At 39.5% G+C, this 18,738-nt stretch overlaps 1 protein-coding gene across 1 annotated transcript in view; it reads left to right on the top strand.

Annotated features, from left to right (window-relative positions):
* Window positions 1-18,738, top strand: part of CACNA2D2 (calcium voltage-gated channel auxiliary subunit alpha2delta 2) — a 935,072-nt gene that overhangs the window by 833,359 nt on the left and 82,975 nt on the right. The window contains exon 14 of the mRNA XM_054977462.1: window positions 399-448. Coding sequence (XP_054833437.1) covers window positions 399-448 — 50 coding nt within the window. The remainder of the gene's footprint in view (window positions 1-398; window positions 449-18,738) is intronic.

The raw sequence follows: 18,738 nt of genomic DNA, 5'->3' as shown, positions 1-18,738 counted from the left end.
CAAATGTTTTTTTTCTTGTGTGTGTGTGTGTGTGTGTTACATATTAATAATTCATGAAATACTGAGAGTCTATTCTGATACAAGTTTCTGACTTTTAAAATATATAATCTTAGAAATATATTTCTAACAACATTTATTTGACCAATGCTAATAAAGCATTGAGATGTGAAGCAGAGTGCTGACACCACAATCCATTACAACTATCTCGGAGGACATTCCAAGCAGTGGGCACTTGTTTGCGCTTGTTTGTGCTGGACTGTGGCCTGAGTTTGGTGTTCTGAATGTGAATTGATCAACAGTACAGCACGGCTGAGTTTCTACTGAGAATGAGTGCAAAGGTAACATGCTGAAATATGTTTCTGAAGTTCACTGCCTTTTCTTTCTCCCCTCTTTTTAAGGATATTATTTTGAAATTCCATCTATCGGGGCCATCCGAATTAACACTCAGGTAAGGATAAAATACTGGCATGCCCAACATATAGGCATTTCTTTCTAGCCTTTATCTCTATCCAAGTTGTAGTTCTGCGTAATACAGGGCAAAGGATTCAAATGAGTGACCTGCATGAAATTTATTACTTCTCATTAGGTTTATGTAAAGTTTATGTAGTTTGGGCATTTAATGGATGTGCACTATGTACACACAGACACACATACAGATGTATCAGGCCAATGGTAACCTATTTCAACAGATGCCACTGTCATCTTACAAAAGAAAGGAAGGAAGTGGGCAGAATCCAGTTCCCACTTTTTGTAAGTATTTTTATTAATATACATAGAGTAAAGCAGATTATCATATATATAAGAAAACACAAAAATTTAAAACAGATAAAAACAACATACAGTAGTTTGCCTTAAAAATAGAGATTTTTAACTCATCCCATCCATAAACTATTACAACAATATCAAAACTTAGGAAAGGCGCTTCAAAACAAAGTTGTCACTAGCCCTCTTAAATAGAGTTGGTAAGGGGGCTTTTCACACATCCTCTGGCAAACTGTTCCAAAGCAAAAGAGTGGTCACTGAGAATGCGCTACTGCTTGTAGCAGATGCACATCGCATCCTGTTAGAGCGGACAGAGTAAAGAATCTGGTGGTTCATGTATGGAATATTTCTGTTATAGATCATAAGGAAACCTGAGAGTGAATGAGAGAAAATTACATGTCTTTTAAAGCTCGCCTCTTGAGTAAAAGCTAATAACATTTCCTGTAGCCACGTGTCTTATTTTAGGGGTCAATTTGATGTTCATTTTGAAAAGACAGAGAATTTCACTTAATAACCTTATGAATTCAGTGGCTCTTGTGTACTGAGGTCCTGTTTTTTCACTGATCTTCAAATTGCCATGTCATCTAGACCACTAGAGAGGATCGGACCATGCCAGCGTTGACCGTGCAAAATGCATGACACATTCTTTTCTGGTAAAGCAGAGGAATGAGCATATTTTTATGAAAATGAGCTCTTTTTCTGGGCCAGACTATTGGTCCATGATCGGATTCATCACTGGCTACTGGCAGCAGCTTTCCAAGCACACACACAGGTCTTTCTCCGCCCTGCTGTCCTTTAATTGGTGATTCCTGATACTGAAGTTTGGATTATACTTGCAAGCATGTGATCAGTCACTGAGCTATGATCCTTCTTTAAGGGAATTTTCTTGTGCCAAGATGACTTCATGGTAAGCTGCACTGTGCACAGACCACTGTTGTAGTTTCAGTCACTGAGCATGTAGTTCAGCAGGTGAGACTCATTACTAACCTATACGACCTTGTTTTTCCAGCACCGGTTCCTTCAGGCTTGCAGAATTTTTCTTACAGGCTTCTCCAGTCTTATGTAGAGTCTTTATATTCCTCCAGCCTTGGAAACATGCCTATTCACATATAGCTTGGCTAATAGCCTAATCTGCAAAGTCCTCTGCTGCTCCAGCACAGATTTGTCCATGGAGAAAACACATGCTTGTTATGTGGACTTATATTTATGTGGCTAATTATTACAACTTCGTGCTTGAATCAGCAGCATGCAGAGGAGAAAGCCAAACTACTCGATCTATCAAGCTATTACAGTCGACAAGTGGTGTGCAAGAGAGGGAGCTTGGGATGAGTTATTAGTGCCCTGGAAATGGGGTGACGAGGCAGAGCTAATAGCTTTCCATTCAAATGATGCCTAAATCTTCAGGCCAAAAGCCAAGGGGAAATAGGGAGTGGGGAGGAGGGGAGAGAGAAGCAAAGACCATTAACCAAAGAAACTGAGAAAGGAAAAACCTAAACTGAGACAAAGGCATTGTATGTTACAAGTGGTTATAGTTTATGGACGGATCCAGTCAATTCTTCCTGTAAGTGAACAATCTATATTTTCTGTCGTGGCTGAATACAGCTGTTTTCATAGACCTTTCCCCTCATACTCCTCAAAGTCAGTGTGGAGAGCGCATGAATTTTATCACAATCTAGTGGTAGATAATTCAGCTCTAGCTCTAGCTGTTGCTTTCAGTGCTTAACATTTTCAGTATATCAGCCAGTATGACAGCCATCATGTAGATCTTTTTCTAGCTGTTAAGTTGTAGGCAGCTGGTTCATGCTGCATTCTAATAAAAATCTGCCAACGTGTACAGCGGAGAAAATTAATTTAAGTTGCACTCATCTCTTATCTTGGGAAAAAGGAAAGCACAACCCTTCCTGGCCCATTCTTGTGTAAGACAAAGTCTAATATGTTACAGTAATGACTGGTAGAGCACTGGTTTCTGCCAGCCAAGGAAGGATGGTGTGATATTAGCCCCAAGGTGCTCCCTCTCTTTCTTGTTTATGTTAAGATTGCAATTGTCTTTGGCCATCAGCAATAAATAAACTTAAACTTGAACTCTTTTTTGTTTCCTCAGCAGGCATCAAGCAACCCATAAAGAGTCCATGAGATATAATGGCTTGAGTTTTAGGCATGAAACCCATCTTCAGATTCACACTAAAGCCCATTGTGTGGTTCTGGGGGAAATCTAAGTATAAAGATAGCACTGTGAGTTCCTTGATCAAAAGGCAGGACACTGTCCTAACAGATGGATCTGTATTGTAATGCACAACAGGCTTTTGCAGTGGTGCTATTGGTGGGGAAGCCTCTAGGAGTGATTGGCTGAGCTGCTCTAATATCACAGAGGAGCAGGGCAGACAGAAGAACCTTGGGAGAGAGCTATGGGAGTAGCAGAGGTTTGGAAAGGGAAAGTAGGAGATCTGCAGGAATTAGGGAGAATGGGAAAATAGAGTTAGAAGCAGTGGTGGTGCAGAAGATTGAAAGGAAGAGAAGGAGGCCAAAAGGAAGACTCTGAAGGGGTAGGAAAACAGGATGAGCAGAAGAGGTACAAATGTCCAGGGGTTGCAGAAAAAAGGTGGCTGAAGGTCACATAGTTGAACTAGCAGTCTTTGATTGCAAGCCTCTAGTAAACTATATCATAAAAAGTAGACACTAGAGGTGATTGATGAGGGAATCTAGGAGGAAATTAGAAAAGCACATACTTTGTAGATATCATTCATCATGTCTGCTCCTAGTTAGAGAAGAGTGAAAAGGTATTTGTGATCCAAGGCTGATCAGTGATGTGCTGGTGTGTAGATGGTCCTGTATTGTTGTTTGAAAGTTAACGAGATAGCCTTTCTGGCCCTCTGAACCTCTGTGATTGCTGACGTGTGACAGTGTCAATGAGGGAGAGATGAAGAAGTCAGATGTGGACATGAGGTTTGCTATTGAGAATAGACAACAAGAAGACTGGATGGGTGGAGCCTGGAGATCTCCTGGAATTACAACTGGTCTCCAGACTGCAATGATTAGTTCCCTTGGAGAAAATGGCAGCTCTGAAGGGTGGACTCAATGATATTATACCTCACCCCCCCCCCCCGCCCCCAGGCTCTAGATCAATCATTCTGAACCAGCATAAGCCAATCTCTTCTTCTGCCTACATACTGACTCTTAAAGCTCATCAGACCCAGTCAGGTCTCCTTTCTCTTTTTTTCATGCTGAGCACATGTTTGCAAGAAATTTATTTCCACTCTTAGCAGCCTTAGTTCAGCTCATACTCTTAACCAGCGCTATGCCTGGTCCACCCTCAAATTCCATGGTACAGCCTGTGGCCTAAAAACACCCTGGCAGGATACATGCTTCTGTAGCTCATCAGGATCCTGCACAGTTTTATAGCAGCATATTTAGCACATCCCCTCCCCACTCCACCTTAGGGAACCATAAAGGTTAATAGCTCATTACTGAATATTTATTTCTGGTGACGTGAGTCAGGATTTTGACAGGAGCTTCCCCTCTGGGTTGCTGATTCATTTTTCATAGAGCAGCAGGGAGATAAAACAGAACAATGCAAGAGTGCCATCTGGTGGGACTTTCCTAGACATGTAGTCCATTATCTCTCAAAAGTCCCTGATGTCACCTTGAAATTCTTGCCTGACTGTTTCTTAATGTGTAACATGCAATCACATGTATCTTTTCCCTAACAGTTCTTATTATTTTTTTTAAACCAAGGGTAGCCTGAGGATGCTAAGAGTTTAAGCAAATAAATGATGGGTGGGAGGGGCTGCTTAACCCCCTCCCCAGCTGTTTCTCCACATAATATCACCCCCCTAAATACACAATCTTACTGAGAGAAAATGGCCTGAGGAAAAATAGTTAAGCAGCTCCTTTGTAGACCATTCCTCTGCTCGCAGCTTCCGAGGTTACTTTTGGTAAGATAAAGGGACTGCAGGCAACATCTAATTCGACCTTCAGTTTATGAAAGACAGTTCTCTTTTTAAAAGAGATTGTCTGTCTTCTTTTCCAGCTCTGGCTTGAGCATGGCCTATTTTTTTCTTCTTTTTCTTCATTAGTTCACCTACAATGGCCCTCATCACCAGCATCAGGGATTTTCATAGGAGATAAACCAGCTTGAGCCCTAATATTCTCTCTGACCCAATTCCAATATAAAAGATCTCGGAAGAGCCCAGATGTCAGAAACAATGACTGCCCTTTCAGATGTTTATTTTCCTTGTGTATTCATTAAACTTGAGAGGCAGAGACCATGGGAGGAATACATCTCTGTCCTGACTTTGTGGGCCTGACAGGAGTGTCAGATTTTATATATGATAATATGAGATACATTCTTTACAGCACAATCCTATGGAAAGTTACTCCAGTCTAAGTCAATTGACTTCAAGGGGCTTAGACTGGAGTAACTCACCATAGGATTGCATTGCAAGTCTGTTTGACATTATAAAGATGCCACTGTCCCACCCATTTCTCTCTGCTTCTTATTTGCATCTTTGTGATAGATAAATGTCCAAACTGGCCCTGAAACAATGCTTCTTCATGTTGCATCTGCTTTTCAGCCTGTTGTAACTACATATACAAGCTGTACTTTCCCACTGGGGGCCGCCTGTTTCTTGGTTTATACTTGAGATCTGATTTAAGGAATTTGGGGGGGGGAACATTGTCAGATTTTAAAGGTTTTAATTTTATTAGTTAATTAATTAAACTTTTTTAAAAATCCATTTGTTTTTAAATCCAAAGAACAGTTTAAAAATAAGAAATCAATATAAAATGTAATAAAAAACAATAGCAGAAATAATAGCACTACTATGTCAAGCAACGGTTTTAAAAAGATTCAGCATCAAATGCCTCTGAATGTCAAAGAAGTCTTAATAATGCCTAAATTTTTAAAAAGTTAGGGAAGTGAAAGTCTGCTTTTATCCCATTTCATCCATGCCCCAGATTGTGAGATCTTTTCTTTATTCTGTAGACTAAAACAGGAACCCTTGAGAGCCGAGCTAGCCCTTTCCTCTCTGCCTCCCTCTTCCTCTCCATGCCCAGTTCCCCTGTCCTGTTGTCATTCTGAGAATGGTGCATTGAGGGCCAAATGAAGTATGACTATAGGAAATCCAGGGACACGTGTAGCTGGTGTAATATTGTGAAAAGTGATCCCTGTGTCAGCTGCTTGGTGACTGTCATCCAGCAGAGCAACCAAGATAGTTTCTGTTCTATAACCAGATCATAAACCAGACTGAAAAGAACCCAAATACAGTATTTACTCAAATGCAATTTTCCCCCACAGGTACGCCATCAAAAAAGAGGGGATCTTATTACATTCACGTACAAGTTACAGTATATCGTATCATAATCTTTTGTCCGTGTATAACATTTTTAGGGGGTCATCTTACATTCAGGGTCAACTTTCTTTCAAATCAATATGGTAACGTATAGCATCCAGACACATGTGAATGCTACCATCATTCAAACATCTTGCCCAGAGAAGGCCAATTAGACACAAGGTGACAAATCTGTTCAATCTGAGGAGTGTGAAGATTTTTTTAAAAAAACCAAATGGTCTTATTACAGCTTCCTTCAAAGCAACAGACCCTTGCTGTTCTGAGGCACAGCAGTGAGGCCATTTCCTCTGAGAAAATGACATGCAGAAAAGGTAAAACCTAGGGTTGCCAGCCTCCAAGTGGGACCTGTTGTTCTCCCAGAATTACAACTGATCTCCAGACCACCAAAATCAATACCGCCAAAGAAAATGGCTGCTGTGAAGATTCTTCCACCCCCAAATCTCCAGGAATTTCCCAACCGGGAGTTCGCAAACCCCTCTCTGCATGTCATGGCCCCAATCTGAAGCAGGGCTCCTGCAGCAGCTACTAACACTTTTAAAATAACACAGGACGTCTCCTGCCATCACAGTTCATCTGGCCCCGAGCTCTCCTTTGATCGCCAAAACAACCCTTGGGAGGAAGGAAAATGGGATCCAAGACAACATGCCGAAGAAGTGTATTGTCTTGAACTGTCATAAGAACAGAAGAAGTGCCCTGCTGGATTAGACCAGTATTCCAGTATTCTGGTTCAAACAGTGGCCAACCAGCTGCCCCAGAGGGCCAACAAATGGGGTAGAGACATGAAAGCCTTCCTTTGATGCTGTGTCCTAGCATTGCTATTCAGAGGTGGTTTACTGCCTAATCCATTCCATTCCTCCCCTCCCAGTCATTGCAGTCATGGAGGAAGGGCTGGGCCCCCTCCTCACCTTTCTCCCCGGTTATTGCTAGAGTGAACTGGGCTCCAGTACAGCATGCCTAGGGGTTCGCTTTCTCTGCATCCTGTTCTCCCTTATCATGGTTGTTTAGAGGGCAAAGTGTGACAATCAACTTCCCTTCTCCTCTGAAGCAACTAAGGGGATGGGGAACTGGGAAGCTCCTTGTTTTGGCTCTGTAGAAAACAAGCTTTACATGATTTCTGCTCATTTAGCATAATTCCACTTCCAGCACCTGTGTGCTTTCTTCTGCTCTCAGTGGTATTTCCCAACAGCGGGGGGGGGGGGGGGCTCATATGTACAGTCTTCAACCATGGGGACTGAGGTACTATTTTTCTACAAAAGTCCAGGCTTCAATCTTTTGTTCATTTCAAAAAAAGAGAGGGGGTAGTTTATAACTAAATGATTCAAATGCATGGATAAGCTGATTGCAACAATTCTGAACTCAGATCACAAACTATCCCACATTCTCCCTGATTTTTACTTATCCTGTTCCAAGTTCATGTAAAGCCACTTAAGAGCAGATCCTTCTTTTGTGGGTTCCAAGTGCATAAAAGGAGGGCAGGAAACCATAATGTTGTCCAAGCTTCACCTTGAAGTGGCCAAAACACCAGATAGAATTGTTTGGTTTCTTCAGATCTCTTTTTCTGGGTGAATGTCATCATGAGGCTGTCTAAGAAAGTCAATGTCTGAATTATTCTTTTAGTTCTTAGCTTTAAAGACTTTTATGAATTTGTTGATAGTGATATTTATATTACAGTCAGGTCTTAATGTCATCTAGTACAGTTTATCACAGAGACTGACACATCCTATTAGAAATGCATGTAGGGTAGTCACCGTAAAGAACATAACCATCTTTGTTTGTTTCCTTTCACAACTCACCAGATCACAGGTCTCCAAGGTGTGTGTTAAGATGGAAAAAGGTGTGGAAGACAATTGTTCAATCTAGCATAGTATTTAGATTACTCCTTTAACTTTGGACTGATTTATTTGTTTAAAGGAGCTCAGGGTGATCCCCCTCCTTCATTTTATCTTAACAACAGACTTATGTTGGGCAGTGTGTGTGAGAGAGAGTTTGATTGACCCAAATTCATCCAATAATGTTCATGATGGTGTACATTTCAAAACTGATCTCCCTGATCCAACACTGACACTCAAACCCTAGATCACTCTGTGCATCAGCCAGTATATGAATCATGTCTACTGAAAAGTAATGATGCAAAACTCTTTTTGGGGTGTGTGGTCTGTGGTGGTTGCTTCATACTGTAAGCCAACACTTGGTGTTGTAACCATCAAGTAATGAACATGCATTTGTTAACTTAGCCAGTGGACACAGATAGTCCTTCTAATTGATCCTTATTCCTTGATAGATAGGTGTCAGGTTTTTGCCTGTCTGTGACTAGTACCTGATATTCCCAACAGAACATGTGCTAAGGAAATAAATGGTGGTTGCTTTTATCTTGACAGAAAGTTGTGCAATAATCAATATGTTTGTAAGGCAGCTGTCAGTCTTTATATGGATTCTGGTCTAGGTGAATTCAATGGCTTGCCAGCTGTGAGCTCCTACATCGGTGATTATGATCATTTAAATGTTTGGGCACTTTAATGCAACCATAAAGAGTATGGCCCTGGAGCAGGCTAAGGTGAGTGGCACTGCAAGGGTCACTCAGCTCAGTGGTGCAGACAGTGGTGGGCATTAACTCACCCATTGCTTCCTCTTGAAAACTTGCAGCAGTGTGAGGAAAAGTGATGAACGAACACCAATTACTATTGCTAATGAAAGGTCTGAGATAAGTAGTCCCTAAGGCTTTCACAGGGTTTCTAGAGCTCAATTCTTCTTACTTCTAGCAACATCTGACCCTCCAGTGCAGTGACCTATTGGGAAATTTCCCTCTAAGTTAAATGGCCAGTCTGCCCCTGTCAACCATATGCCATTCTAATATATTATTCATATGGATGCATATAGATACGCACATATCATGCCTCTATATTCAGTAGTGATGATAATGTATGGCAACACACATGCTTCTCTCTTACATGCTAACATCATAATGTTCAGCTTAAAATTTTTCTTTATTTAAACTATAAACTACACACCACAACACAATAAACAACAAACATAGAGAACAAGAAAAAAACACAATTCTAAGCATAACACACTAACAATAATAACGTTTATTACCATAAGCAAGTCTTCAAATTAAGGGAATTTCTAACTCTGGTCTGTTTTGAAGATCCAAGTTCAAGGTGGGGTCATGGCTCAGTGGTAGAGCATCTGGGTTGTGTGAAGGAGGTCCCATGTTCAATCCCTGGCATCTCCAGCAGAAAGGATCATATAGTAGGTGATGTGAAAGACTCTCCCTGAGATCCTGGAAAGATACCACCGGTCAGAGTAGACAATACTGACCTTGACAGGCCAGGGGTCTGTTTCCATGTAAGGCAACTTTTTAAGCTTATGTAACAGTATGCACACATGTACATAGGCTTATGTATGCACACATCTGATCATGCACCATCATGCAGAGACACTGTCACCCTTAAATCAATAAGCGGGTGTGTTTTTATCTCACTTTAGCTGCACATCTTAGAGACTATTGCACAGCTTTGCACCTCTATTATTCCTATATCTTTTACTTGATACACAGTGCTCTGTATAAAGTTTAAAGCATCCTTGGAAAGAGAAGAGAGCAATATAGGCAGCTACAGGGCACAGTAGGTAATTACATATACAGTAGGACCTTGTTCTAATGAATTCTTCATCCTGCAAGGAACATCTGCTGCCTCTCACTGGGAGCATCACAGCAGGCCCTGCAACAGACTGAGCGGTGGGCCAACACGTACACTCCCTCTTTGGCAGCTGTTAAAACTCTAGAGGGAATTGCCAGGAAATTGGCTGGTTGACTTCTCACTGTGTTTTGTGGCATGCTGCCTTCTTCCATGCAGCGGCACCTTTATGAAACTATTCATCTCTCAAGGGGGCCAGTCAGATGATCTTTACCCTTCCAATCAAAAAAATGTGGAGGGGAGAAATCTACGATTCTTCAAAATGGTCCAGAGTTGGAAAATAAATGTTTAACTTTTGTTTATCTTCAGAGTGAATTCCTCTTCCCCACTACTCTGATTCCTAAATTTTAAAACATATGACTCAATATGGCAAGAAAAATATAGTGGGGGTTTTTTTAGGATAACCTGCTAAATTTTTTGTCAAACAAAACACTTGCAAAGACTGATTCAACCTATTGTGTACATATTCCCAAAAATCAGAGTGTACCATTGTACTGTACATAAACCTGAAAGGTTCTGTAAGCCTGCAAGGTTGATCTCATAAAGACATAAACCATTAGGAAGGCAAAGGGAGTTTAGCCAAGATGGATTGGCTCTTTTATAGACAGCTATTATTGTGTACTAATAGTAGTTAAGTTAGACCAGGAAGACCTAGATCTCTTCTCAGCCCATGAAGCTCACTGGGTGGATTTGAGCCGATCACTCTGTTTCAGCCTGACCTACGTCACAGAGATGTTGCTAGAGAGAAATGTGGGATGACTGTATCCATATATGAAGAATGGAAAGGAATTTCTTGAGTCTATGAAGACAGCAGAATTATAAGACCGGATATTTATGGCCAGCCTTCAAATATATGCTCCAACTGACTATATGTGCCAGGAACTGTTCCTCTATCCTTGGGAAACCCTTGGGAAACCCTTGACCCTATTTTGTCCCTGTTTTCCCTCTGAGGAAAATTTTGGGTACTTAAAAAAATTGTACAATGCACTCATTTGTGCTAAAATTGTAATTCATCATGTTCCAGTTCCCTTCCTCCAGAGGTTAACCCTTTAAATCAGAAGAGGATGCATCTTGACAGTAGATGGTAGATACTAAAACATCACATTGTCTACAACATGCCATAAGGATCAGGCAATAGCCCTTGGTCTGAGGATAGAATTTTACCCAAGAGTGTCCCTATTTTCACCCATGGACTGTTGGAACAGATGCTAGAACTAGAGTTGTTTATGAGGTAATCCATAGTACCAGGATCCTTTAGGAGGAGTGGAGAGGGCCTTACCCTGATTTAGATTTCCCTATTCTTTCTGCTTTAATGGAGAAATAAACTTCATTCATTCTCACACAAAAGGGGCATAAGTATATACTGTAAATCTCAACCATTTTGAGGCTGTATAACTATTGCTAAAAGTTATCCTACCGAGCTTTACTCAGAAATACATGTCAGTATGTTAAATGCAGCTAACTCACAGGTAAGTGTGCCCAGGATTGCAGCCTTAGCTTTGATCTCCAACTTTTGGGAAGTGATAAAGCTTTTAAATAAATTCTCTGAACTTGTAAAAAGTAAAGTTATCATTGATCTTTGATGTAAATGATGATGGAGGGAAAAAACTCAAGTACTATTTAAACATGTAATTATAGGTGTATCCACTAACTATCCAGTGTCAGCAAAGCTTGGCTGATTCATAGCTGATTTTTACAGTCCCATTAATTTCAATGCTAATTTTTACCATAAGATCAATCAGAAACAGCATTTATTTATTTATTTATTTATTCACTCACTCACTCATTCGTTCGTTTAAAACTCAGGGCTTAATCTGATTAATTAGTTTACACAGCCTGGAAAATATCTTTTGGCCACTGTCACTCAATTGTGTTACTGTATGATATGAGTTGCTTAATTCCTAACACCTTTAATGCCTATTTAAAAGGAATTGCCAAAGACATCCCTCAGTAAAAATAAACACTGATGGCATTTAATCAGTCTGTCTCTCAGTGGAGCGTTACATCATCAAACAGCCATTGTGTTCTTTTTATTGATGCACAAACTAGACAACAAGTGTGCTCAAATCAAATAATCACACTTAGCTGGACTCTCCGCTATCTTAAGTTTCTAGTCCAATTATGGCAACCTATAATTAAGCTGCCTGTCATCAAAAACGTCAAACTTCATCTGCTTGAGGTCTCAGAGAGGAGCAGATCAGGCAGAGTAATGGAGCCATTTATATCCCAGATCTGAAGCACTAGCTACAAAGTACAAATGAGTGTTGTAAAGTGAGGCTGCCAGATGCTAAGTTCATGACCTCATTTGCCTCTGCTGCTTAGTGTGTTTTAAAAGACTATTTGTATATACTTTCCTGCCTCGATAACTAAAAAAACAGAATCTCATCTATGTCCCCATGCGCTTACACCAACGGATGTTTATTGAGAGCAGGGAGAACGGTTTACTCCAAAACTTTAGAAAGATTTTTCTTCCAGCTGGCCAACCCTAACAGCTACCCATATGTGTATATCCACATGCTGTCAAGTTGCATATGACTTATGGCAGCACCATAGGGTTTTCAAGACAAGAGACATTCAGAGATGGTTTGCCATTGCTTGCCTCTACACAGCAACCCTAGATTCCTTGGTGGTCTCATCCAAAAACTGACCAGAGCCAAACCTCTTACTTTTCAAGATCTGATGAGATTAGGCTACCTGGCTTATTCAGGTCATGGTTCTGTTCATGGTGTAGTGGCTAAGAGCAGCAGGACTCTAATCCAGAGAACCAGGTTCGATTCTCCACTCTTCTGGAAGCCTGCTGGGTGACCTTGGGTCAGTCACAGCTCTCTCAGAGCTCTCTCAGCCCCACCCACCTCATAGGGTGATTGTTATGAGGATAATAATAACACACTTTGTAAACCTCTCTGAGTGGGCATTAAGTCATCTTGAAGGGCAGTATATAAATCAAATATTATTAGTAGTATTATTTATGGATGCCTGTTGAAGAACAACAGTTAAGGGTCAACAGCTTTCTTGCTGTATGTACAGAAGCAGGAGAGAGAATAGTTTTCCCAGATTAATAAACCCAAAGTAGCAGCATGTAATCTACGTATGTGGCATGTGTCTCTTGATTTCCATACTCTCTTCTCTACCAACTTTAGGTCATTCTGTGTCTCTTGCTACTTCTCCCCCTTGTCTGTCTCCCGCCGTCTGTGTTTTTCTCTGCTCCCTCCATGAGGTAGTTTTCTCTTTACATCTCTCTTTCCCCTGTATTAAATCATCTGGAAATAATACATTCCCTTAGTGCTTCAGGGCTAAAGCTCCTGGCTGCCACACTTCACCATGGCAACCTGCAGGGAGGGTTAATCAATTTGGGGAAAGGGTGTGTTTCCTTCATGCTGACAGCAAGGGCTGATTGGCACATGTTATCCCTTAATATGTTTGCAAAAGACAAACAGGCAGTAAATGTGGCTCTTGGAATATGAAACGGCTGTCACCATCCCTCCCTCCCTCCCTGCCCTCGCTCTTCCCACTGCTTACATAGCATTCCTGTAGGGATGAAGAGGACAGAATCCAGTGCACATCCATGCAAGACTCACCTTCCCCCCCACTCCAGAACCATTGTAATTTTCAGCACTTATGTGCTCAGTAGTATAAATCTTTCCTAAGCTGAAGGAGTTACAAATTGAAGCAAAAGCAGATTGGCCATTATTTAGTTCTGCCCTTGGTTACATCTGCGCAAAGCATATCAAAATTCCATGTGGGAAGTGGGATGCAACACACGAATATATGGTCATGTCTGAGAATTGCATACATGTGCATTTCCTGTTGTTATAAACTCTTGGAGGTCTCAGTTGGCAGCTGCTTCCCAGCATGTGAAATTCATGCATGCAGGGTTGCTATGTATCACAGTTTTCACTTAGCCTGCAAGTGAATCCACGTGCTTTCTGTGTAAGAATTTGCAATATAGCATATATGTTTGAAATAGGATGTAAAAATTTCGTAACATTTGAAATGTCCCTTTAAATAATATAAATGAGGTGAGCTGAGCATGAGAGTTTCACATTGTTTTCCACACACACAGGAAGCATCACACAATGTTTAGCTACCTATTTGAATCTATTCACTTACAACCAGGAACTCAGTTGTTTTGGAAAGACTTTGTGTGTTAAAGCAAGAGACATAAAGACATATCACTTGCTGCCTCTGAAAACCAGTCAATCACTGAGGCAGAGATTCTGGTTTTGCATGAGGCCACAAGAGAAATTCATGCTTTGAGAGTTATGGCTTTTATCTCCCTGATGTAGATGTTTGTGAGTTCTTTGTAGTGAAGCTGCTTCCTTTGTGACCTGTATAGTAGCATGCTGTGAGGAAGTTACCTTACAATAGACCACATGCTGTGGTGCAATGTCCCCACTTTTGGTGGAAAACCTTAATTAGTGGTCAAAACTAATCATTCTGAATACTATGTTCCAAATGTCAGATGTTCCTATTAAAAGTGAATACTTGATTCAGTCTCAACCCAGTCTCAACCCAGCATTGCAGTGGTAGACGTTTGATAGTTCAGATTTATCTTGAGGACTTGTCAGATTAATCCATTGTTCTCTGGCACACAGCAGAAATAGTACTTGGTGGCTAACTTGAATTATTTAGTTATTTACATCATTTATAATCTGCCTTTCTCACTGACACTCAAGGCGGATTGCACAGTGTGAGTTAGCACAGTCAGTTTCAAGGACATTTAAATAAACAATGTAATAGGGTATATAATGCAAATTTGCAAAGATTTAAAACCAGCAGAAATCCAATACACAGAGTTGAAGAAATGCTGAAACAGAGCATTAGCAATTCTAAGAATGACACATTAAACAACATAGAACTACCAAATAGGATCATACCTAAAGGAGCATATAACAGACAGAAGCACATAGCAGTAAAGTCTATGGTCCCTGTCCTTCTACTGATGCATCCATCTTACAGTACAGTCTTCCTGTTGGAGTAAAAAAGCCATCTTTAAAAAAAATTAAATGATAAATTTAGAAAATAAGCAGTATACACATAAAATACAATCAAATGAAAATATACCAGAATAATAAAGCTATATAATATTTCTCCTCTCTATCCCCATACATACTTAAGATACTTTATATACAGCCTTTTATATTTTACATTATTTATTTATTATTTATTTATGCCATTTATAGTCCGCCTTTCTCACTGAGACTTAAGGTGGATTACATAGCGTGAGATTAGTACAATCAGTATCGAGAACACTTCCATACAGTATCAAGGACATTTCTACAACAATGTCATAGGATTTTACAAAGACGTAGCATTAATAAGGATTACAGTGTTGAAGAATTGCGGAAACAGAATTCTAGGACTGACACTAGATAAACATGAAGTACAGGTAGTATAAGAGTACATATTCGAGCAACAGATAATATATATTCAATCTTATTATGTTCAACATACTAGCATGCTAACTTAACTATTTTGCTTAACAATTGATCTATTTCAATATTACTTATATTTAATTCTCCTTAGCATACATCTACATATTTTAAAAAAAAACCTTTCCTTTTTTTCCTGAAATTCTTAGTTTGGTCTATCATGCATATAAGAAGTTAATTTTGCCATTGGCGTATATTCATACAATTTCTTTATCCAATCAGTTATATATGGACAAGATTCTGTCTTCTATTTTGTTACACATACTACTCTCGCTGCTGTCATCATATATTTAAAAAGTTTGCTATGCCATTTTATTATATTACTTGGCAAAATATTTAATAATGTATGTTTAGGATTCAGCACAAAGCAAAATGTCAATATCTTTTCCATCTCCTCATGTATTTTTATCCAGTATCTTCTTGCCATCTTACATGTCCATCACATATGACAGATAATGACATCCATACACTGACATTTCCAACACTTTCCACTATAATCCTTATTAGTTTTTGCAATATCCTTAGGAACAATATACCATCCTTAGGAATAATATGCCATCTAAAACATTTTATAGCAAATTTTCTCTTAAAATTTGACAATCTGTAAATTTAATTTCTTTACTCCTTAAATTTTCTCATTAACACATTGAAATATTTTCACTGAAGTTTTGCATCCATTTAATCAAACAATTTTTTATCTGTTCCAATTCTGTTTCATATAAGATTTTATATACTTTTATATACTTCAATAAGATTTTATATACTTTTCCTGACAGGTGTCTTGGCTCTCCACAGATTAGTTGTTCAGCCACTGTTTTCTATCTTAATTGTCCTCTTTCTTTGGATAGTTGTTCTTTAAGTTTAGTCACTAATTGATAATACATCAACCATGGGATTTCTTTCCCTGGGCTTGACTTTCTTCCCATGTTTTTATTTTTCCTTACTTGTCCATCATATAGTCATAATTAACATAATCTATTTTATTTCTTGTAATAATATCATAATAAGCATCTATTGGTGATGTTAGTAACAAAATTGGAGGACTTAATCTATTTCTACATTGAAACCATATTTTTAATAACCCATCTCTCACAATATGAGGGCCATCCTGTCTTTGAATGGTTTTTAACAATTTCTTAATCCATAAATAATTATGAATTCCTTCCTTGGTATCAGTTCTCTCCAATTTTGTTTACTATTTGGTTTATAATCCAATCGGATCCATACCAGTGCAGCTGCTTGTCAATAGAGCTTAAAATTTGGCACCGCCAGCCCACCTCGTCTTTTCTCATATTGTAATATTTTAAATCTTATTCTTGTTTTTTTTCTATTCCATACAAAGTCATTTATCCTTTTCTGCCACTTTTTAAGAATCTTTTCATCTATATAGATTGAGAGCATTTGAAACAGAAAATTCAGTAAACTTTTGATAATTATCTTTAAATAGGTTGTCATTTTGTCCAGTTACATTTATTCCCAAATATTTAACTGGTTTTCCGGTAATAACACAATCTTATTTTTCCTGTCTCTTCTTGTTCCTCTCTAATAGTCGTTAATAAAATTATTTTTGTTTTCTTTTTATTCAATTTATATCTGGAATCTTGTCCAAACCTTGATATTTGCTCCATTACATATTTCAGGGAATATAACGTCTTGGAAATTTTTGATGAAAGTATTACAAAATATGACATTGGATGCAAAGTATTTACATTGGCCAGCAAGATAAAATTTTAGTAAATGACTTGTTGACAGTGAAAATAGAAATAGCTAAAGCAACTTGACAGGAATGTCCAATATCTCCACTACTATCTATTACCATTTGGGAAGTATTGTCTGTGAAAATCAGACAAGATAAAAGAATTGTTGGAATAAAAGAGGGTAAAAAGAATACAAAATGAAAAGCTATGCGGATGATGTTGTAGTATCAGTAACAAAACCAAATGCTTCTCTGAAATATGTAATGGAGCAAAAAGCCTGCTTGAATAATTCAGTTTTTAATAGTTTTTGGAAAGCCAGGGGAGTGGGAGCTTTCCTGATCTCCTCAGGTAGGCTGTTCCATAAGGTGGGCCCCCCCACAGATGATGCACATGCAGCTGTTTTTTGTCCATCAGCAAGATGGCACCTGCAGAAGGCCCTGTTCAGATGAGGAAAGCTGCTGTGGTGGAACATAGGGAGGGAGGGAGGTCCTGCAGATGTGCTCGACCTAGGCCATAAAGAGCTTTGTATGGGAGAGCCAATACCTTGAATTGATCCCAGCACCTGATAGGTAGCCGGTGGAGTGACTGCAGAATATTCACGCTCCTCCTAACTTCCACTAATAATCAAGCTGCAGAGTTCTGTACCAACTGGAGTCTCCAAATTAACTTAGGGGAAGGACATAAGCCAACCACCGCCCCGCCCCCCCAGAAAGGTGATGCCTGTATGAAAAGTCATGCAAACTGGGGAGCTGCAATTCTTGTTGTTATTTACTTCATTTGTACCCTATCTTTCTCCTCATTGGAGTCCCAAAGTGGCTTACATCATTCTTTCCTCCATTTTATCCTCACAACAATCCTGAGGTAGATTAGGCTGAGAGTTTGTGAAGGGCCCAAAGTCACCCAGCAAGCTTCCATGAGTGAAGATTCAAGTCTGGGTCTTCCAGATCCTATTCCTACACTCTAACCACTTCTCAAGTTACTGCCCTCCTCTTTCTTCTGCTTGTGGTGCTCAGCTTGCAGAAAATGCTTCTAACAGTGTCTTCTGCTGGTGGGTGGATGGATGTATCCCTTTGTGTTCTCTTTTCTGGGCAACAAAAGTCAAATCTATACTTCGTCTTCCTCATCAGCCTTCTCTATTTGGAGAGGAGGATGTTTTTAAAAGATGGGTGTTTCTTGAAAATGGAATCCCAAGCAAGATCTGGCTGCAGTACTGTTTGCAAGAGACAAGAACATTCCTAAGCTGACTGCCTGGTCAGTATTAGCAGTGCACTAAAGGTATACAACTAACAGTGATCACAGCTGTTATGACATTCAGCTCTTGCCAGGTGATATCAAGCACAGCATTGATATCACCCCAACAAATATGGGATTCCACAGTATCCGCTACAGTCTGTTATCCCTGTTTGCTCTAAATATATAGGATACAAGCCAACATACTGGCCATTTCCCCATGTCTTAAAAATAGCACCACGAAACAGAATCATAACTGCCTGCATCTGTTTTGGAAATGGTGACATCAGAAATCACATGGAAAAGCCACCAGCATTCAATGAGTGGTGCGCTATTTTTAAGATGTGGGGAAATGGCCCGTTTTATGAAAAAAAAAATCATTCTCCAAAGCTGAAGAGGTTGCAATTTACCATATATTTGCCTATTGCCACTGTTTTTTCTTCCTGCTCACGGGGGCTACAATACACTTGATTGTATATAAAATACAATTTTCTACTCAGAAAGTATTATGTCAGTGTTTGGGCTTATTCAGACACCTTTTCTGTACTTTTATGATGCTTTTATTAATTCTGCC

This window comes from Eublepharis macularius, chromosome 4, assembly GCF_028583425.1.
Source record: "Eublepharis macularius isolate TG4126 chromosome 4, MPM_Emac_v1.0, whole genome shotgun sequence".
Taxonomy (NCBI): Eukaryota; Metazoa; Chordata; class Lepidosauria; order Squamata; family Eublepharidae; genus Eublepharis; species Eublepharis macularius.
This window is presented reverse-complemented; position numbering and strand designations above follow the sequence as displayed.